The 23862-nt window shown below is 41.5% G+C and overlaps 1 protein-coding gene across 2 annotated transcripts in view; it reads right to left on the bottom strand.

Moving 5' to 3' along the window:
• LOC148032850 (P53/DNA damage-regulated protein) overlaps positions 1-20562 on the bottom strand; it is a 90638-nt gene extending 70076 nt beyond the window's left edge. Inside the window, exons 1-2 of one of the 2 annotated variants that reach the window (XM_087683518.1) lie at positions 20519-20562; positions 20281-20373 (exon numbers count right to left, since the gene is read on the bottom strand). In XM_087683518.1, coding sequence (XP_087539644.1) covers positions 20281-20364 — 84 coding nt within the window. In that variant the 5' untranslated portion in view covers positions 20365-20373; positions 20519-20562. The other variant, XM_087683519.1, reaches the window with a different exon arrangement.
• Positions 20563-23862: the final 3300 nt, after the last annotated feature.

Below are 23862 nucleotides of genomic sequence, written 5' to 3'. Positions count from 1 at the left end.
TATCACAGGCCGATTGTCCGCAGACAGATGAGCAGAGGGCCGAGATGGCCAAGATCCCTTATGCTTCAGCCGTGGGCAGTTTGATGTATGCCATGATAGCCACTCGTCCAGATATTGCGCATGCAGTTGGTGTTGTGGTACGCTATATGGCTACACCTGGCAGCAGACATTGGGATGCCGTGAAGGGTATCATGAGGTACCTGAAGGGCACAGCAGATATGTGTATTTGCTATGGCAGCCAGGATACAGGGGTCGTGGGGTACACTGACTCCGATTATGCAGGACATGCAGATAGTAGGAAGTCCACTTCTGGCTATGTATTCACCTATGCTGGAGGGGCTGTCTCTTGGATATCCAGGGTTCAGAAGTGTACGGCTTTGTCTACCACTGAGGCCGAGTATGTTGCAGCCACTGAGGCTTGCACGGAGGCCATATGGTTAGGCCGTCTAGTTGCTGACCTTGGGATTGATGCTACACCTACACTGCATTCGGATTCTATGAGTGCCATTCAGTTGGCTAAGAATCTGGTCTTCCATGCGAAGACGAAACACATTGAGGTGAGGTATCATTTCATACGTGGTGTCGTGGAGGACAGGTCTGTTGACCTTGTCAAGATCTCCACTGACGAGAATCCTGCAGATCTGCTCACGAAGAGCCTCACTACTGAGCGCTTTGCCTTCCTCAGGAGGTTGATGGGCGTTGGATGAGATGTCGCCTTTCCTCATCCCTTGTACCTATGTACATTTGTACTGTCTTTTCTTTTTTCTTTTCTCTCTCACTAGGGCAGATTCGCCTTTAAGTGGGAGGTTGTTGGGGGTAAAGGCGCCTCCGCCGTGCCGCCCCGTGTATTACTACACTGACAGTACCCGCCACTGCACACTGCAGGTGGCGGGCACCCGTCACGTCACTTTATTCTTTATTCTTTTAGTGACAGTTTGAATAAAGGAAGGCCCGGTCACACATTGTGACTGTTGGAGTTCCCATTTCTTGTCTCTCTCTTTCTTGCTCTTGCTCTCCCGCCATAGCTCACGTGCAAGCTTCGATCCTTCTCACCTTTCAATTGGGTACGCAGATCTACACGCGTAAGAAGGCAACCACATAGGTTTGACCCCTCCTTGCATTATGTGATGCTTACAGATGAGGGTGAGCCTCTTACATACAAAGAGGCCAAGTCATGTGAGTTCAGCAGTAAGTGGGAGCTAGCTATAAGAAGAGATTAAATCTCTATATGCAAATGATACTTGGGATCTTGTGTCATTACCAAAGGGAAGGAAGCCACTTCCAAACAAATGGGTGTACCAAGTCAAAGACAGTTGATGGGAAACCCAAGTACAAGGCAAGGCTAGTTGCCAAAGGTTATGCACAAAAGGAAGGGATTGACTTCCAAAAGGTCTTCTCACCTGTTGTGAAGATGACCACTTTACGTGTGCTTTTTGCTCTTACTGCTGTTTTGGATTTAGAGCTGTATCAAATGGATGTAAAAACACCTTTCTTGCATGGTGACATTGATGAGAAAATCTAAATGAAACAGCCCAAGGGCTTTGTAGTTCCTGGAAAAGAGCAGATGGTGTGTAAGCTAAAACACAGCCTGTATGGGCTGAAGCAAGCACTACGGCAGTGGTACAAAAAGTTTGATACTTTTATGCTATCTCATGAGTTTACACGCAGCCATGTAGATCATTGCTTGTACATGAAAAAGGATACAGGTGGCAACCCCATAATACTTGTTTTGTATGTGGATGATATGTTACTAGCTGGGAAAAGAAAGACTAGCTTGAATGCTCTCAAAAATCAGCTGAAATCAGCTTTCTCCATGAAAGATTTGGGGAATGCAGAGCATATTTTGGGCATGAGGACTCGTAGAGATAGAATGCAGAAATTGCTGTTTTTATCTCAAGAAAAGTACATTGGAAAGGTACTGGACAGATTTAACATGGCTGAAGCTAAGCCTTTTGGGGTACCCTTACCTCCTTATCTCAAGCTTAGCAAAGCCAACAACCTGAAAGATGACGTGGAAGCAAATGCTATGAAGGGAGTTCCTTATGCATCAGCTTGTGGATCTCTTATGTATGCTATGGTTGCTACTCGTCCAGACATTGCTCATGCAGTGGGAGTTGTTAGCAGGTTTATGTCAAATCCTGGCAAAGCACATTGGAAGGCTATCAAGTGTATTCTTCGATACCTTAAGGGTACACAAAGAAAAAGTATTTACTATGGGCAAGGTGCACTTAGTTTGCAGGGTTATTGTGATGTAGACATGGCAGGTGACTTGGACACTCGTAGGTCCACCAGCGGGTATGTCTTTACAGTTGCTAGTGGGGCTGTTTCTTGGTGTTCCATGTTGCAAAACATTGTTGCATAGGGTACCACTGAAGCTGAATACATATCAGCTACTAAAGCTTCTAAGGAAGCTATATGGTTGAGCAAACTTGCAAATGATCTCGGCACGTCTATGGGTACTGCAGTTTTGGGATGTGATAGCCAAAGTGCTGTGTATCTGGCTAAGAATGCCATGTATCATTCACACACAAAGCATATAGATGTGTAATATCACTTCATCAGATAGATTCTGAAAGATGGTCAAATCACATTGACCAAAATTAAAACACAAGATAACCCTGCAGATGTTCTCACTAAAAGTCTAAGCAAAGCTCAACACGAGCATTGCAGTCGACTAGTGGGAGTTGGTTAGCTAGAGGTTCATATCGGACCTTTAAGTGGGAGGTTGTTAGGATATAAAGGCCCGGTGAACTCTGTGTATATAGTACACGCACACTGTACATGTGAGCGCAACCTTTACGTGCCCCAAGTATAAATACATTTTATTCTTTGTGTACCAACACATTGTTGGTACACTCTTATTGTCTCGGACTTTCACTCTGCTCACACTCTCTCCAGCCGTCACACTCATACACTCACTCTTGCTCAATCTCAAACTCTCTCAGTTGTGTCCTTCCAATTCCAACAATGCCTCCACCTCCACCTACAATATCATATGGATCTATGTCCATTTTAGTACCTCCGCAACAATCGGCACTCGTTGGACATCAATAACATATTTCTACCTATCCCCTGTTATCCCTTCCTCCTTATCTTACCCCACTTCTCCCTCTTCACAGACACCTCTTGGTTCTAGCTCCTCATCCGCCAAGCATGCTTTTGATGATAAGACTCTTTTCAACAGGTCAAACTATACCACTTGGTCGAATTTAATGAGGCATGTCTTAGACTCTCAAAACTTATCGGATTTAGTACACGAGTTGGAACCCTAACTTGATTCCACACACGAGTTGGAACCCTAACTTGATCCCGCACTTAATGAGGCATGTCTTAGACTCTCAAAACCTATCGGATTTAGTACACAAGTTGGAACCCTAACTTGATCCTGCACTTGTTCCATATGAGGTCGTTCACTCATGGAAGGCTCGTAACACCTTCGCTAATTGTAGAGCTTATGCACAGATTATTGCTTGATTTTTACCCTCAACTTCAACATTTCGACTTAGCATCCGAGTGTTGGGCACATTTGACTAACCACTATGCGGCTTAAGATAGGACTTGTCGCATTAATTTGGATCATGAGGTCCAAAACTTTAAAATCACAGACAAGGATGACTTGAAAGTCAAATTGACTCAATATCAACATCTCCTCACTGAGTTCTCAACCATTGGTGCTCCTAAGTCCTCTAACAATCAGGTTACCCTATTCCTTAACAAGCTGCCAAGAAAATATTTCCACTTTGTGTAGCAATTGATTTCACAACCTCAAATGCCCACATTTTACGTGGTTTAAGTGTCAATTGTTGCATTACACACAGTTGTTCGATCAATTTCATTACATGTCCTCAATAGAGGGGGCTCTTGTTGCATCTTCTCAAAGGGGGAAAAAAGGCAAGAACAGACAAAACTCAAATCAAAATCAAAATCAAAACAAGACTAGTGAATCCCAAGGAATCGCTCAATCTACTCTAAAACCTAGATGGCAAAATGTACCTAAGAAGAATCGGTATTGTCAGCATTGTCAAGAGACTGACCATTATGACGATGAGTGTCAATCTAAGGCAAGAGGCACACAACCAAAATCCAAACATCAGACCCTCCGCACCCAAATTGGGTAATCCCCAGTAGAAAAAGTAGGGTGGTGGCAACCCCCAATAGAGACAATGGCACAGCCAAACCCACACTGCCACCAATTAGCCATCACAATTGGCAAACTACTTAACTCCAAAGGGTTTGTTTGACTAGTCTACAGAGGCCCATATCGTCTCCTTAGAGACATCGGATGCAACTCTCATTCACATATGTGAGTTGCCTTCTAATGAGGTGACTACAGAGGCCCACTCGTCACAATCAAGCTCTTCAACACATGTTTGGCTTGCGGATAATGGAGCTACCCATCACATTACTCCTATAGCGAATATTTTCATTTCTTGAGCCTTGCAACAGAAAGTGTCCACATCAAAAACAACTCCTCGCATCTAGGCCTAAGGTCACGTTAGTTTTCCCACTGACCAGAGCCAAATCTAGCTTCGTTGGATGATGTCTATCATATCCACTAGCTAGGAGTCAACTCATTGTTTGTTCATCAACTTCGCCAATTGGGGCAAGTAATTTTCTTCACTGCAACCATAGTCGAGGTCATAAACTCTCAAACTCATTTAGTGATTACCCGAGGCAAGGCATAGCCTAAAGACCTTTACCACATGACACATTTTCTTGCCGAGCTGACTATTTTGATGATTCAAAATTCCATCATTCCACGCCTTGGCAACTACAGGAGAGCCTATGGACTCTGAGCGTCTTTGGCATTTCCGCTTAGGACATCTTGTCTATAACTCTCTTTATGAGCCGTCACTTAAGGAATGGTTGAGGGCTATTCCCCAACAAATCTCCCTAAGCACCTTTGGGTCGAGGCTATTAACACTTCAATGTACATCCTTTTAACCGATGTTCGACTACAACGGTTCCTAAAAGACTCTGTACAATGCATTTTTTAGCTCTCAACCTATTATTTCTCACTTCAGAGTTTCCGGTAGTCATGCTTATACGCACACTTCTGATAACAAGATAGGAAAGTTCACCCCTTGAACAGATCTCTTGATCTTTATGGGCTATTCTTTCAAAGCAAAAGCCTATCATTTGTTTGATCCTCAAACAAACAAGATGATCGTTAGGAGGGACATCGTTTTTTATGAGAGGGACATAGTGCAATCTTCTACACTGGACTCTGCGTCCTCACGTTCACTCACATCATTTGAGATCATGCCTTCTGAGCCAGGTCTACTCTCCACTCCTAACCTTCTTGCAAATCCTTCAACTCCCAAGACTCCTGCGCAATACCCATTACCTTGCTAGTACCATGTGGGATTTGAGGATCCTTCCACAGGATTCCTCTCTAAAGGACCCTAGAAGGTCTGTTCAACTCACCCCTCACGCTTACTATGCATCATTGTTTACAATTGATTACATTGCATATTTTGAGCCTTACAGTTGGCAAGAGGCTCTCCAAGACCCGTTATGGCATGAGGCCATGGAAAAGGAACTAGATAGTATTGATCGAAATGAGACTTGGACCTTGGTGGATCGTCCTCATCACAAGTCAATCATCGCGACGAAGTGGATTTTCAAAACCAAGCTAAAGATTAAGGGTACTTTAGACAAATAGAAGGCTCGCCTTTATAGTGCAAGGTTTCAGGCAAAAGCACAGCATTGACTATGAAGAAACCTTCGCATCTACCACTCAGTTGACATCATTTCATTTATTGGTTACACTCATCGCTCACCATAGTTGGCCAATCTATTAGATGGACGTCAAAAGTGTCTTTTTGAACACTTATTTGGAGGAGGAAGTCTATGCGGAGCAACCTCCCAACTTTTCTTCTACTAACCAAACTAACAAGGTATTTTGCTTACAAAAAGCTTTTTATAGGCTAAAACAAGCACTGAGGTCTTGGTACCTCAAGATAGACGAGTTCTTTTGGACTCATGGATACCATTCTACCCCTTATGATCCAAATCTACATGTGTGCACCACTAGCATGGGCTTTAGCTATATCATGTTGTATGTTTGAGATATTACCCATTGGCTCAAATTCTATGGCTATAGCAAATATTAATACAAACCTTTGCTCTACATTCAAGATGACAAACTTAGGTTTATTGTCTTATTTCTTAGGGATGGAAATTATTAGATTCAAGAGAGGTGTCTTTCTATCACAGCAAAAGTGTAAACGCCCCGAACAACGTAGTATGCTTAACAATTATGATATTCGCTTGTTTTCGAGATTTAATATAAAAGAGAATGAACACTTAAAGCTGAAAATGAAAATTACTCACAAAATTACAGCCATGAAAATGTAAAAGTAATAGAGACAAGATTGAGGGTTGAAGATGGGCAAACCCCTCCCCCCCCCCCGAAAAAAAGTATTTCTGCTCAACCCAAGTCCCTTAGGAAAGAGCTCAGTTACAATCAACCTGAGAGTGAGGAGAAGTAATTCTCACTCTCACAAGATCATGCAAAGATGTACAAACACACATGCATTATCTATTATGCAATGATAAGAACTGATTTCTTTATAGTATGAGAGAAGAAAGAGGGGAAATCAGCCTTTCTCCATTGTTGATCAGCAGTACATGGATAGGGCTTGCTTCTTGTTACTAAAATGGAAGAAAGAGCTCGAGAAGGAGGTGCTGTAATGAATTTACAGGCTTGCTGTCCTGTAAAACAGCAGTGATAGAAGAGGGAATATGGAGGAATTTGATAATGGAGAAGTGAGGAATGATGATGGGGATGGATGGGGCCAATTTCTGGCTATCTGTGGGTGCTGTACATGAGTTTACAGCAAAGAAAAATGATACTGAATGAAGAAAAACGAGCTCTTATTTATAGGAGAGGGAAGAGCTAGTACAAAAGGGGAAAGTGAAGTAGCACAAGACAAGTGTCCAGCCACATGTCATGAGATGTGACAAGTGGTAAGACACTTGGAAACTTGTGTGACAAGTGTCTTGACACTTGTCTCTTCTCTATGGCCTTCCTTTTTGGGCTAAATACTGTCAAGAATAGAACAACCAAATTTAGTAAGCACAGTCAGAGTACAAAAATTACTATTTTTAGAATGACATCCCTATTTTTTAGGACTAGCATTTTTTGGCTAATTCGAGGCTCCTAAAATTTAGGGACCTCCTAAAATTTAGGGACCCTCCCAATATGGGTGTCATATGAAAGCTTTTTCTGTGTACATCGCAAAAACGGTATCAGAATCTTCATGTGACTTTCCTATGCAAAGAAATGTGCATTTCAAGCTTTCAGTCCACACATGCACATTGTACAAGCATTTCATGATCATGCCATCTTGTTGATTGTAACTGTCTGTTCTGGGGGATCTAGCCCACACTTCAAGGCATCAACCCTTTCTGTGTGCAAGTCTACCCCTAATATGCGTGAGTTCTGGTCACAGGTGCCCAATCGGGCCATATCGGTGGAAGTGTGAACTATCTTTTCTCTAACCCACCGCGTGGGTCCACCATAACCTGTGACCACTCATCAATGGCTAGCTCCAATGCACTTTTCTTTATATCTAATTAGTACAAAGGAAACAAATTTAATAAATCATTATATAGACAAATTAATGAAAAAGGATACAAATTCTGTTTCTATAGAGTTGTGACAAAAAGTATGCCCTTTAGCTGGTGGAACAGTATTGCATAGTTGACAAATCATAAGTGGCTAGTTACCCAAAGCATAGTATCAAATACAACCAATGGCCACGCCTCTTGATCCCACTATCCATCTACACAAGGATACCTTGGGTTGACACCTTTTGATACTCACACATGTTATTCTATTGCAAGAAAATTACTTTGGTTGATTCATACTAGGCCAGATCTTGCATACTCAATTTGTCTACTTAGTCAATATTTTAATGCACCTAGAATGTCTCATTGGATTGCTTGTCTTCGTATGTCAATATATTTAAGGTGTACCTATAATTATAGACTAATATATAACCATGGTTTATGCTTGCAAGGATACACTAATTTTGATCGGGCGGGAGATCCTGACATCCGGCGTTCCCATGGAAGCTACCATACCACCTTGGGCACGGCACCCATCTCTTGGGCTAGCCATAAGCAGAAGACCGTAGTGGTGGCTTCCATGGCCAAGGCAGAGAATCGAACTCTCTTCGGGATGGTACTACGAAGGCCATCTATCTAAAGAACTTATTGGTCACACTTCGATTTCCTTATGAGTTGCCTACAGTTGTCTACTACGACAACTAGAGTGTCATTGCCCTTAAGGGAAATCCTATCATTATCCCTCGAACACAACATGTAGCAGTTCATTTCCATTTCACCAGAGACCAAGTTGAGCTAGGCACTATTCACCTAGAGTTTGTGCCATCCAATGACAATTTTGAAGATATTTTAGCTAAGGAGATCAATGGATCAATTCTACAATACCTTCTACCACGGATCGGCTTAGATACACCCTCCTCTACTTCTTCTAATTAACAAGAAGAGGGTGTCAAAAGATGACATACCAGCGAGACAGTAGGGTTTGTGAGGAGGAACACGGAGTGAACTCAGCAAACATGGAGAACAGAAGAGAAGAGAGAAGAAACTCTGATGAATGGAACGATGAAGATCTAAATCATGGAGTGAATGTCATACAAGGGAACAAGGGTGTCGTAGCACAAGGAAGATCATGAAGATAGCCACGAACCGCAATGTCCTCCTGAAGGGGTGTGAGAGTAGTGGAGAGGCTGGAGAGAAGAGGTGACGAAACTGAATGAATCAGCCATGAGGAATGAATGAGAGAGTGGCCCGTATATAAGCACAGTCAGTCTAGGATGGCACCCCTTTTTGGGGCTGCAAACCCTAAACGCAAAACGCAAAAACGCAAATTGCGGGTGAAGGGTAAAGGGTTTCCACGAACCACGAACCGCAATGTCCTCCTGAAGGGGTGTGAGGGTAGTGGAGAGGCTGGAGAAAAGAGGTGACGAACTGAATGAATCAGCCGTGAGGAATGAATGAGAGAGTGGCCCATAAATAGGCACAGTCACTCTAGGATGGCACCCCTTTTTGGGGCTGCAAACCCTAGACGCAAAACGCAAAAACGCAAACTGCGGGTGAAGGGTGAAGGGTTTCTCAACAAAGGGTGCTTCCCTTTTACTTCTCCTTCCAATTTGAGAGGGGGTAGTTTTCTTCTCTTGATAGTGACAATGATAATGCATACAGTTTTTCACTCTTTGATATTTATTTACTTTGTATTGTATATTATGGGCATTTGTAACTTTACCCACACTGCCAAGATGGCATGATTATAAAAGGGCTCTTGGACAAGTGAACGATTCCCCTGTAAGGACATTGTCCAAGTGGCACCATTGCATCACATTTTGCACGAGCATAAAACCTTACACCTCCCTTTGTATTCCCCCATGCATCAACATTCTGTTCATATAAACATGCATCTGTACACATCTATCCCTATCCCTTTTCGGTCACCCTTGGAGTGGTCAACTCCGGATCCACCATACTCATGCCATTGCACATTGCAGTCTCCACAAGCAAATCCCTATATTTGCATGCTGGCTTTGCTTGTCTTGCTTGCTCCCACGTCGTATTGCCTATCTCTCCCTCTATTATTCGTATGATTCACACACATACAATACTTATGAATCCTAAGTACTTTCCCTAATAGTGTATGGGATTGTTTTACTTGTTTTGTGAAGGTTATGGGGCTCTTTATACTTATTTCTCGTACTTCAGGGCACAGTGACTGAAACCAGCCTTCCTTCTTGGAATGGGTGGTGAAAACTTGATTTAAGAGTTAATTACAGCAATAAATAAATGCACTTGAAATAAATTACACACTTTACCATAACATTCTTGGACAATAGACACCCTGTTGGCCCCAAAATTGGCGCCCCTTGCGGTATTTCTTTAGCTTTCATTCAATTGGAAGGAGTATAACTTGAGATTCTTCAATCTCCTCCTGCTAACCAATTGCTCTTGCTATCATAAATGACCAACAAGCCTTTAGGGTCATTTGCCCCTTGATTCACCCAAGACTTCTTCTCCAATTTGACCCTTGGCTAGCCAAATGCTGTCCCAAATCAATTTGGAATGGGCTCGCTCTTGAAATCCCTTAACAATCTTCAGTTATCAGCTGCTGATTTCAGTCCCTTGAGCCTTCAATCTCTGGCACGGATCCCAAGGTGGCTGCTAAACCCTAATTTCTACTGTAAATTAGGGTTTACTGCAGAAATTACAGATCAGGCCACCAAAAATGGCTAAGATCTCCTCCGAATGGCTGAGAATGGCTAAGCATAGACTGAAGGAGATGAGAGAATGCTGTAGAGAGAGAAAATGTTGAGATTTGTCACGAAGAACTGATCAAAATCAGCTGCTGCCCTGCTGTACCAACCCCAAACAAATGCACCAATAACAATAGGAGCATCAGAGACTGTGATCTTCAAGAGAAAGTGCATCAGCAGCAATTGCCAGCTTCCCAAGGTCAAGAATATGCAATCTCCATCACCAAAATGGTCTCCAATGGCTGGGAAATGGCCCCAAAAGCTGGCAGCAACAGTCCAACACCTCTTTCCAACAGCTCCAAAATGAAAAAACGAGATTTTCCTCTCCCTTTAGCCCTATTTAGCCTCCCCCACTTGCATGGGAAAGTTTTGCCAAGTGGCAACTTTCTTAATCCATTTTCAACAATTTCTAGCCATTTAATTAACTGAAATTTAATTCAGCCCTTAATCCATGCCCAAAAAATTGACCTTGCCCATCCAAAAATTAATTGGCTAGGCCTTTTGCAACCTAAAGTGGTCCCATGCATTAATTGACCCTTGGACAAGCATTAATCCATTAATTAATGCCTAGTCCCTAGTGTCACCACTGACACTTATGGCCAATTAATGGTCCTAGGGGCAAACTAACACCAAAATTCACCTAGAATCTAATAAGTGTAACTTGTTACAACTTTTGCCTTTGACACCCATCTTTTTCACAGGGTCCTTGGACCTTCAATTGTAAAAAAGTAGCTTGCACCTCACAAGTGCAACACATGTGTATCTTTTAATTGCACATTTGATTAATCCTTTAATCAAATGTCAATTAAATATAAGCAAAGCATCAAATTTTCATGTCCTCGTGACAGACCACCCCCTTGAAATCCTTGCAATCGTCCTCGATTGCACTGTAATGTGTTAAAGTAAACAATACTGCACTGGAATTTTCACAAGGCATCATAGTCAACACAACACTGGCCACTACTAGCTAACTATCTCATATGCCCACCATTTGCTGAAAATTTCCGGCCTCATAAACATAGCATAAAGCTCAACAATAGTCCAAAACTGTTGTAAAAACTCATCGGATGCATCCCAAACTTTTGTTTCTCAACAATGCTGACTACAATGTACACAACCATAGTAAAGCATAAAGCGAGCCAAAACCATGGCCGAATTGTCAATGGCATTCAGTACACATGCTGTTGTCCATAGAACCAACTAAATACTACTGAAACTAATGATCATATATTGAAAACTAGCACTCGGTAATCAATCTCTCATGATCATAACTTAATGCAAATGTACAGTTTCAGAGTTGCAGTGAAAACCATACCCATCTCCATACATACCACAGTGACTATATACTAAATAGTGACCTCATGGCAAACATACTTTCAACACAGTACCTTGGATGCATGCTGAATACATCCGAGATCCACTGTACACGAGAGCAGTCCATTCCTGGAGGAGTGGAAGTGCTACCTCCCCCTTGAATATCAAGTGGTACTCTAGACCCTTGCCCTGCTGACCTGAAAGAGCATGATCCAAAGTCGGCTCTAACTAAAAGGCATCAAGGTAAAGCTGCAACAACTGAGGATGGTCTGCCAAGTCATCCTCTTCCATCCATTTAGCATCCATTGGTGAACAATTGTGAAACTTCACCTGGTGAACAATTGTGAAACTTCACCCAATAGCTTATGGAAGCTTCACCTTTGACCTTTTCTCTTTATGTGCCAAAATCTGCTCAGATACCAATATCTTATTCAGCTCCTCTACATTGGACTGAATTTCAGCAAATACATCCTTAGGCACATCACCATAAAAAGGCCTCAACAAGCTCACATGAAAGGCATAGTGTATCCGCTAGTGTAGAGGCAATGTCAGCCGATATACCGCATCGCTGATCCTCTCTAACACCTAGAAAGGTCCATTGTTCTTCATTCTGAACTTCGGATACATTTGCTTTTGCCCTTTCATCTTGTCAGCCTTGCCTTTTCAAAACGCAGCAATATATAATCACCCTTTGGAAAATACAAAACACATCCATGGTGATCAACTACTCCCTTTTACGTTCCTTAAGTTCTCTGAAACGCATACTTTATCCTTTACATAAGCTGTAATAAACTGCGGCATCTTTTGCCTACCATGCTTCACTTGCTAACATACAATGCATGTCCGATCTTTCATCACATGCAACCCAGTGTGATATTCCATACATCACTGATTCTCTCGTGTGCTATTATCATTATCAGCTTGTTGATTAGAACAGTTCCTAGCAATGTGTCCCTCCTGTTCACATATGTAACATTTATTAGCAGCCCTCTATTCTCTATGCTCTGCCACACTTTTTGAAGGTCTTTGCTGCTGTTTTTGCCTCTTTTCAGCCTGATTTTCAGATCTGCCATTTTTCTCAGCCTTCATTTCCTTGACATTTGGCTCATCATGGTCTTGAAAGCCGGCATCTTTTCCACACAGCAATGTATCAGCTGTAGTAGCAGTTTCTATAAGCTGAGACATGCTTGAAACAGCAGATTAATGGAAAAATCCCTGATTCCTTTAGGCAAACCACATACATACTTCTCCACCTGCCCATGAAGGGGAACTGACCGATAAGAAGTGACGAGCAGCAATGCATCCCAAAACTTCTTATTGTATTGCTCTAAATTCTTGCATTCCTTTGCATCAAGCTTGTTCCAAGCTGTCATGATGTCCACCTCAAAGGTACTAGTCAACCAATTCGATGAAAACATTTGCTTGAATTGTACCCATGTTGATGGTGCTCTACCTTGCATCAAGAGCATGGACCACCACTGCAATGCATTTCCCTTCAAGAAAGTGGTTGCCTTTCGAATCTTAGAGGATTCGGTGAAGTTTCCCCCGGAATAGGCTGCATCAAACTGTTGAATGAAAATCAAAGCTTTCAGCCTATCTTGTGCACCACTAAACGGTTCAAATTTCATACTTTTACCTCCCTCATCATAGTCCATTGCTGGACCTATGGGGGTCAAATTGTCATATACGAGCTGCTGCAAAAAGGGTGTATTTGTTGTATTTCCATGATAGCCAGCATTAAACGAAGCATTTGCATAACCAGCACTTTTTCCTTGAGCCCCAAAAGCACGACAAGGTACCGATGCTTGCCCATATGCGTGATTTTGCACACCAGGTATCATACCGATCCCGCCATACATTGGATTATGCATTCCATGAGCCATACCCGAATACATTGGGTTATGCAAGCCATGCATTGGTTGCTGAAAGTTATGGGGAGATGTGCCATACATTCCCAAATTCGATTGCTCACCCTCACCCACCATAGCATGAAAAATTATGCTACCACCAAAGTAAGCTGGCTGCCCCAAATTCTCATGCAAACCTTGCTGTCCAAAAACCATAGGATTAGCATTTACATCATGAACTTGCATTTGCATTTCTTGCCCAATTGGCACCAACTGCTTTTCACCATGAGCATCTTGAGAAGGCTTTGGCTTGTTCTTCGGTGCATCTTGCTATCCCGAAGTTCTAGAAGAGGATTTTCTCGTCTTGCCCTTGTTGTCATTCGTAGGAGTGTTCAAAAAAAGAGTAAACCGAGGATCTTTTACCAATTCAGCAAAGATATTGGCTGCTGCCCTCATTCAATTCTTGAATGCATCATCGAATTCCATTTCCCCTTGTTGATCATCATCCTCTTTCTGCATTGAGGGTCCAACATCTTGGCCTTCAGCCACATTTTCAGCATGTTGTCCATGATTCGTGCCTTGTCCAAGATCACGCATTGCATTTCCTTCTTCCCCATGTGAATGTGCATCATGAGAGGCATCATTACTGCTTGATTGCATCCCACTGTATGAAGACATCTTGCTATAATTTCTTAGCTGAGCACAAAGATCAACACTAGCACAAAGCTTTGGCTTGCAATCAGGTGCCTCGGGCCCACCAAATCAAGAGATTTGATGTACCCCGGCAATGGAACCTTGAAACCAACCTTCCTTCTTGGAATGGGTGGTGATAACCTGATTTAAAAATTAATTACAGCAATAAATAAATGCACTTAAAATGAATTACACACTTTACCATAACATTCTTGGATAGTAGACACCCTGTGGGCCCCAAAATTGGCGCCCCTTGCGGTATTTCTTTAGCTTTCATTCAATTGGAAGGAGTACAACTTGAGATTCTTCAATCTCCTCCTGCTAACCAATTGCTCTTGCTGTCATAAATGACCAGCAAGCCTTTTGGGTCATTTGTCCCTTGATTCACCCAGGACTTCTTCTCCAATTTGACCCTTGGCTAGCCCAAACAAATTTTGAGATGAGAGAATGCTGTAGAGAGAGAAAATTTTGAGATTTGTCGCGAAGAACTTATCAAAATCAGCTGCTGCCCTGCTGTACCAACCCCAAACAAATGCACCAACAACAATAGGAGCATCAGAGACTGTGATCTTCAAGAGAAAGTGCATCAGCAGCAATTGCCAGCTTCCCAAGGTCAAGAATATGCAATCTCCATCACCAAAATGGTCTCCAATGACTGGGAAATGGCCCCAAAAGCTGGCAGCAACAGTCCAACACCTCTTTCCAACAGCTCCAAAATGAAAAAACGAGATTTTCCTCTCCCTTCAGCCCTATTTAGCCTTTCCTCCACTTGCATGGGAAAGGTTTGCAAAGTGGCAACTTTCTTAATCCATTTTCAGCAATTTCCAATCATTTAATTAATTTTCAAAATTAATTAATTCTGAAAATTAATTCAGCCCTTAATCCATGCCTAGAAAATTGACCTTGCCCATACAAAAATTAATTGGCTAGGCCTTTTGCAACCAAAGTGGTCCCATGCATTAATTGATCCTTGGACAAGCATTAATCCATTAATTAATGCCTAGTCCCTAGTGTCACCACTGACACTTAATGGCCAATTAATGGCCTTAGGGGCAAACTGACACCAAAATTCACCTAGAATCTAATAAGTGTAACTTGTTACAATTTTTGCCTTTGACACCCATCTTTTTCACAGGGTCCTTGGGCCTTCAACTGTAAAAAAGTAGCTTACACCTCACAAGTGCAACATATGTGCATCTTTTAATTGCACATTTGATTAAACCTTTAATCAAATGTCAATTAAATATAAGCAAAGCATCAAATTTTCACGTCCTCGTGACAGTGACACAATAGGAAGAACACTAATTTGAAACCCTCACTTAATGATAAATCTTGTGAACCACTTAACACAAAGCCCTTTAAAATCTTTTTTTTTTTCAACAAAAACCATTGTTGACTCCGTGCATCTTTGCAGGACTTGGTCGCGGCCCTTGGGCAACCGACAAGCACCCTGGTCCTCTTTGGGGTAATCACTTGGGCTCCCTTGGTAGAGCCAATTCTGTAGGCCTACACGATCCATCATTGTTATTCACAAGGATCCTCCATAGGACAGGGTATAGGTAGGGTAACAATCTTCCAAAGATCGAAGGTGTCAAGTATGCACATTCCATCTTACAAAACCAAAGCGAATAGTTAGAATCATCCAGTAGGTCCTTTTTGGATAAAGAAGAAAGAACAAGCACCTCAAACGCCATCTTAGGTAATTTTATGAAGGGTAGTTGTTCTTGTCGAGCTTCTCAATGATGGGATTTCCACTGTTCTCTGCCATTATCACAAAACTAATACCAAACAGCAAGCAAATCTTCTACAACCCTCGACCTGCAGTGCACAACAATACACCAGACAGCCTTTTTCACAACAATACATGCAATCTGCAACCAGTTTGCAGATAAACCTTGTGTTTATTTGTTGATAAACACCTTTGAACTTACAGATCTGAAATCTGTAACCTGTGCACCTGTATACCGCTGAAATTACAGGATACCTCAAACTACTATCCGCAACCTTATGAGTCTAAAACGGGGCCTAAAATGACCTCGGATGGCCAAAATAGCAGCGGACAATCCCTAAAGGGCTTATCTGCAGAATAGACAGTGCTCTTTGCGCACACCAAATACACAAAGGCTGCTGTATTTTGTTGTAGGAGAGCCCTACCAAAGAGAAAATCAGCAACACCTGCAAGAAGAGAGTTATGGATGTCCCGGCTTGGTTGGATGTCACCTCTCAAACACAAAAAAATTGTGTTTACAGTAGCGAACAGCAGGCTGCAATTTGAGTTTTTAGCAACAGTATGGTCTCCTCATTGGCTTGAGAGACTGTGTCCTCATGTAGGCAATAATACCATGTGAGAGTGCGCAACAGAAGAGAATCACAAACACGGAGATAAAAGAAGAGAAGAAGAGAAAGCAGAAAGAGAAGAATGATCTATATTGAACAAAGAGGAAGACTGAATACAATAAGGATTGATTCCTACATGCAGCCCAAGGCATCAATGAGGGCGCCGGACTAGACCGAATAATGATTATAACACCTTTGAAGGTCATGGAGATGGTGACGATGACGAAGAACCTGAAAGACACGATCTACACACACTGACTGCGTCTACTATATATAGCAAAAAAACTCAAAAACTCGCTAACTAATGCCGGCTAACTACATTAAATGCAAGTCACGAAAATGTTGACATGGCACTCAGGTAGCAAGAAAAAATCACTATCACCCTAGGAGGGCAGCGCAACTAACAAACACACCAAAACTAAGAAGAAAGACACAACCAGGGCTCCAAATGTCCCTATTAGACTCTAACTCGGTTCACAACTAGAAGATGACAAACGGACAAAATAAGGTAGGCTAACAATATCAACAACAATGAGTGTAGCCTCTTGAGAACAAAGATCCTCAAGCCAATCTCCTCAAGGTGTCATTTTGACTCAAAGCATTGTTGTCGATCAGCCAAGGCCTCTCTAAAGACATGATAGCCAAAGAAGGCAACTCCAACTGATGGAAGTAAAGGAAAACTGACACTATCATAATGGTGCATATAGATAGGTACTTTGTCATCACTCCTTTCTTTACTCTTGCACAAAGGTGAGGATACTTCTTCTAGCACTTCTCCTCGAGATGCAAGATCTTCCCATTGTTTGGACACTTGGAATATCCTTTGTGTTTTACCTCTATGTCAATATCAAAGTCAAAAGATGACTCCAATTCCTTGGAACTTTTCCTTCCATTCTGCTTGGATTGTCCTTTTACCCAATAATGGTGTCACAAATGCACAGCTTTGCACGCACTACCTCCGCAAGAATCCGTCTTCATGTGAGGCACATCTTGCTCTAGTTAGGGACGAGCTCCTCCCAAATGATAGTGCCCCATGTACAAGAGGTGAGAAGACTTGTATAAGAGACATCCTACTTTGGTTACAAGAGATGTGACAACATCACAACAAGGTCCTTCAAACTCACAATCTTTCCCAAGGATGCTAGCTCATCCTAAATTTTCTCCATCTTGTTAATTTGGTCTTTCATCATTGGGGAATCTATGATAAAGAGATGCTGTAGCTTCAACTCGATGGTAATCTAATACCTAAAAGTCCAAACTTGATATAAGGATACCAATTGGGTCCAAATCCCTGCAACAATGTGGATACATCTTACATGCATAAGCACAAGATCTATACAACTCAAAAAGAGAAATAAGCGGCTAGCATTGAGCTGAGCCCATAACTTTGTGAAGTCCTAGGTCACTCCAAATAGGGGATCCACAAACATCAATAATGAGGGACAACGAACTCCCATGGGTCAAAAGTATCAAGGGTGCATTCGACCTTGCACAACCAAAGACAATAATTCATCCCATTGAGCTTTTTAGAAGCAAGGAAAGAGGGTAGGATGGGCACCTGAACAAATGGTGCCATGATCAGCAATCGTTGGAGAGTCAGAAAATTGATTTGATTCTGAAGGCTACAAATCTTGTCTTGTAGGAGAAGCTGACTGATCATTTAGAAGCTGCCTCTTTTGAGATGGGGCTAAAATCAAATTGGGTTAATATAACTGAGGCAATACGTATATTTCTAAAGAGAGAGTGGATGAAATTAAGATGGGGTACAAGAACCACACCTGCCAGTGCTCATAAGGGGGCTGAAGTTGCAGCCAAGGTGCTTGTGGCTATGGCAGAACAACCGGCTATACCTCTTTGTCTGGCTCTCAAAGGTGATGTTGTGGATGAATTAATCAAATGCATGCATGGTATGAAGATGGTCGGGAGGGAACCTAATCACAATTTGCCTAGTCAATCTGCATCATGATCTCTGTCTCGATCTTGGCACACTTTACGCAACGATCCTCACAACCAAAATAGTCGGAACACTAGTCTTCTAGGACTTGGTCATCACTATGGCAGACTTTGCGGTCTTGATCCGCTTGATCCTACCAATTGTACTCGTATGCCATCTAAGTCCTTCAAAAATACCTGCAAAAACAAAGAAATGATGCTGCTGATGATAAAAAGGACCTGAAAAAGATATGTCAACCTGCAAGAGTCCCTCTTGCCTGCTGTGCAGGCTGGGGAGGGTTCGATTGAGTAAATGCAGAGGTTGGGAGTGTCTTGCTGCAAAACGCATGTCAGTAGGAGACAGAAAACACAGCCCGTTTAAGGCTGTTTCTGATCAGCACAGCAAAGAAAAGAGCCACCCTGCTTGAAACACAACTGATCAAAATCCCAATGATGTCAACCAGCAGTAGACAGCAGCAAACAATGCTCCTCTTCAATCAACTCTGGCTCCCACCAAGGTGAATAATACCATGTGAGACTGTGGAACCATAAACATGGAGTGAATAGAGAAGAAGTGAATCAGAGGAACACAGTGAAACGAAGGAACAAAACTGACAGAAATCTAAATAATACAAGGCTGGTCTTGGTCAGCCCCTGCACACACCACAAAGGAACAAAACTGACAGAAATCTAGATAATACAAGGCTGGTCTTGGTCAGCCCCTGCACACACCACGGAGCATGCTGCGTCAATGAGCGCACCAGATAGAGACAGCAGATGAAGATGATAATGAGGAGGGCTGGCACAAGAACTGAGAGTGACAGACAGTGGAGCGGGAGGGGAGCTATAAACAGGACAAAATGCTGAAATTGCTCGTAGTGCATTTAATGCAAGTCAGACTTGCATACAATGTCATTAATGCCAAATGCAATGCACTAAATGCTACCTACCTTGCCAATAATGTCCATTCTGCCCATGGCAATACATGCCTGCACAGAAATGAGGAAAACAGGCTGCCACATGACAAATGCAAGGAAAGATCTCCACCCTAACTTCTTAAGTGTCTAGGACAAATGAACTGACCTACAAATACACTGTCAAAGTTCTTAATGTCCTTGACTGACTCAAGTCTCAGACTAAGGCTCAAAAGCTGACCATACAAGACATGCATGCCTGCTAACCGTTTATACCCATTTTCTCCTTAAAACGCATGAGCTAGATCAACTAGCTTGCTGCCCAGGGATGTGCTAGCACCTTCTGCATAAAGCCTATGAAGCCAATTTTTACTCTAAAGCAAGCTCACAGATGTCATATTATGTGTTCTGTCTGCTTTCTGTATTCTTGAGATGTGTATGGAAGCCATACACATCTCAAGAGTACAAAAGTTAGGCCCCCATCAAGTACAATATTTACGGTAGTGAGCCTTGAGATGGGCATTTTGAGTATTCAGTTGGTGGCAAATGATGACAAAACATGAGCATGCAATGGTGTGCCATTTATCCAAGTTTCATCATCTAGATGAGCACTTCACCAGTCAGGGCTAGACCATGCTTCGGCTTAGTCAAGTGGCCATGTTAACCTACATTGTGGAGACTTCATATAACTCAGAAGAGATCCATGTTACCTACACAGGTAGGTCAGTTCATAAGTAAGCCTCCGCATATGTTGGCGGTGATAAATGACACAAGGATATGCAAATTAAACTAATTTAGATGGGCTCCTAAAACATCAATGTGCCACGATTGACCTGCCCCTTGGTTTAGCAGATAGATAGGGCAACGAATCAGGCAGCTAAAGTACCTCCTTCTTGCACTCCTAAAACGGATAAGAGTCGGCTCTACCTCTTGGCGTGCAAGCAGCAGACGCTCTGCTTCATATTCAACTTGCGCAAGATCCTCCTTTAACTTCTGCACACCTTCGTCCATCTAACCCCCCTGCAATTTACGCTTAACAGTCGGCATGAAAGTCCACAGGAAACATGATGAATTCCATTCGTCGAATGTACGAGGATTTTTGGTTAAACTATTTGGTGTGAAAGCAAAGGCACGGATGTTACGAAGTCAGAGGAATATGATGTACCCCGATGGGACTCGGCCCGTTTCATAGACCCAAAAAAGACATTTGTGCTGTGACGAGTAATCTCATTCTGGCACGGCAAGTGAAGTGAGCAACTTCCTTTAACAATCCATTTCTCCTTTTTTTTTTCTCCTTTTTTATTTTTTTTGTTTTTTTTCCCTCTTTCTCTTTCTCTCTCTCATCGCATTTCCCTATGTGTGAAGTTTTTTCTCTTTCTCTTTCTCTTTATGCCTTTTATTTTAGTTTATTTTCTCTCTCTTTCTCTCTCGCCAAAATTTATCAAAATATATTTATTTAAAAAATATTTTTTCCTTTCCTCTTTTTTCCCCTCTTTTCCTCTTTTTTCTTCTTTTTCTTATTCTTTCTCTCTCTTCCTCTCCTTTTCTTCTCTCCCCACTTTTCTTCTCTTTCTCTCTCCTACGTTTTCCTTTTTTCTTCTCTTTCTCTATTTTCATTCTCTCTTTAAATTTTTTATTCTCCTATCTCTCTCCTTTTATTTTCTCTCTCTTCCCCCTTTTCTTCTCCCCCCTCTCTCCTCTCTTTTCCTTCTTTCTTTCTCACCTCTATTTTCCTCTCTCTCTCTCTCTCTCCCCTGCACAGCAACTTTGCTTTGTTGCTTCGAAGTTGCCGCCTATGAAGTGGCCTAGTGTTTTCTGCGAAACTCTAGAATTTAACTAAAAGAGAAGGAAAAAGAAAAAAAAAGAGATGGAAGTTCAAATTAAAAGGTTTAATCTAACTGAGAGAGAGAGAGAGAGAGAGAAGTTTTTTAGTTAAAAAAAGTTTGATTTAATTAAAAGAGAGAGAGAGCCTACACATGTGAGAGAGGGGGGTTTAGTTAAAAAGGGAAGGGGAAAGAGAGAGGGGGGAAGGTTTTAATTTTAAAAGGGAGGTTTGGGAAGGGGGTAGGTTCAATAAACCCTCTGGAGGTTGAGGTTTCCCAAACGTACAACCAAAAAATAATATAGTAATATAGATATAGATAAGAAGGCTATTGTTACAAGCTAGTATGCACTAACTTTCTCTCATTCAATTCAATTTACTACTTTATCCATACACAAAATGTGTATTGAAAGAAAAAGATAGAAGTGTGTAGCTTCTTGGGCCATGTGTTGTTATCTACCCATCTTTCGAGTGTGCTTAGTTGCCCAAAAGGCCCTTTGTAAATATTTGTGCTATGACAAATAATCTCATATAGAAGGCTAGTATATACTATCTTTCTCTCAATATAACTAGTTAGTAGCACTTCATGCTAGGACTTGCAGAACCACGAGTCATTAGGGCACCTATAAAGTAATGGTGTTTAAATTCCCCTCTTTCCTCTGTGTGTGTGTGTGTGCGCGTGTGTGTGCGCGCGCGTGCGTTTGTCTTCCCTTCTCCTTCTAAACGCCTTTCCCATTAAGTATACCCCAAACCCTAAACTTACTTCTTGCAATATGCAAACAATATACCACCCTCTCATATTATTTCCCACAACAACATAATGCATGTTTGCGAGAGAACATTGAAATTTCCTTTTAGACTCTATATGCAAGCATAATGCATGTTTGCGAGAGAACATTGAAATTTCCTTTTAGACTCTATAAACACATAAAGCCAACGAAAAACAAGAGATCTAAATACTATCGAACCAAAGCTCATAGACTCTCATAAGGTTGCCAAAAAGAAATTTCAAAAGCTTTTTTTATGTCTTGAGTAAGAGCTCAAAGAGCTTCACACTACACCAACACAAACAAAAAATGCAAACAACTAATTTATTATTCAAACTTCAAAATTATCAATGAGCATAAGTAACCAATAATGTGCTTTAGTTAGGCATATGTGTATGGTAATACATATGAGACCTTTTTTGAAGAAACATGTAACTCTCTAGAATCCTTGAAAGGCAGTACAAAAACCTTCAATAGAATTGGATATTTATGGTATGTAATTACCAATACAACCATATATATACTCATGTGATTAGACCACCAGTAGTGCATCCTTTGGTATAATCACTAGCAATCCCTCCCTTCCTCCTCTATGTGTGTGTGTGTGTGTGTGTGTGTGTGTGTGTGTGTGTGTGTGTGTGTGTGTGTGTGTGTGTGTGTGTGTGTGTGTGTGCACGCGTGCACACACATGAGTAAATGTGTATAGTGGCCCCTAACACATGTTTTAAGCTGCAAATACTATATCATAACTTGTAAAACATGATTATTGCCGTGAAAGAGAAACAAAGGGCCGTGAATTTGCGAGGAGCAGGTATGTTACATGCAAGACCCTACACCAAATATTTAATGTTTTTAATATTTAAATTATTAACATGTCTTAATACTAAAATTTTGAACTTTTAATATTTATATTTTTAACTAAATGTTGTAATATTAGTATTGTAATATTAGCATAATATTAATATTAAATATTATTTAATATCATTAATTCATAATAGAATAGTAATTAATAATATATTATTAATTAAAAGTTTAAAATAATTATAATATTAAAATTTCTAATATTACCATTGATACGAATAATGATGAGAATGGTATCACAAATGTCCACTTGTTTGTCCTCCTATTCACCTAAAAGTAGTATGGTTCCATGTGGACTTGATCCTATTTCAACTCAACCATGTCCAAAGTGGCCCCTAGTAATAGTGATTTTTGTTATTATAAGTAGGGGCAATAACATGACACTTGCAATTGTTGTAATGGTGCGTAGCAAAGCAAATAGACCTTTTGATTGCTTGATGGGAGCTTGATCCTCTCTCTCATCTGTTGGCCACTACATGACATTTTTCAAAGGCTCCTAGGCATATCATTTCAACATGCCCTTTTTTTAACATCGAATACTCATTCAGCATGAGATCAATATCCATTGTGTGGTGAAAGAGCATCAAATTGACCCTTTCTTTTGCAAACACAAGATGAAGAAGCAACGAGATCTAGTGTAAGATGCCACACAATCACTAGTGTCTTTTGGAGATTAGAGATGGCAAAGCTAGGTGCCATAGTATTAGTACCTTTACCCTGTGGAAACCCTACCAAGGCATGGCATGTGGCAATTAGAGAGTCCTAACAAATTTTCAACTCCATTAAACAAACTATGACTAGAATCATTTCGTAGATTGAGTAGCAACATCGGTCATTTTGGCTTGTGGTTGCTAATCCTGAAGCACGACACAACAAGATCTTGCTCATTAGGTAAATCAATTGAGATCAAAGGTGTAGCATGAGGGTTCTCTTAAAGCATTGGGTGGTCATCTAGGCACAAAGATTCTTAGGGGATTGACACCTCATGAGGAATTGAGAGGCTCAAGTTGGGTGCTTAGGATAACCCATGATGGGCCTAGATTTCTTGTTAGGCTCAAT

Source organism: Lygodium microphyllum, chromosome 8 (genome assembly GCF_053477565.2).
Source record: "Lygodium microphyllum isolate KBCC chromosome 8, Lygodium_microphyllum_v1.1.10, whole genome shotgun sequence".
Classification (NCBI taxonomy): Eukaryota; Viridiplantae; Streptophyta; class Polypodiopsida; order Schizaeales; family Lygodiaceae; genus Lygodium; species Lygodium microphyllum.
This window is presented reverse-complemented; position numbering and strand designations above follow the sequence as displayed.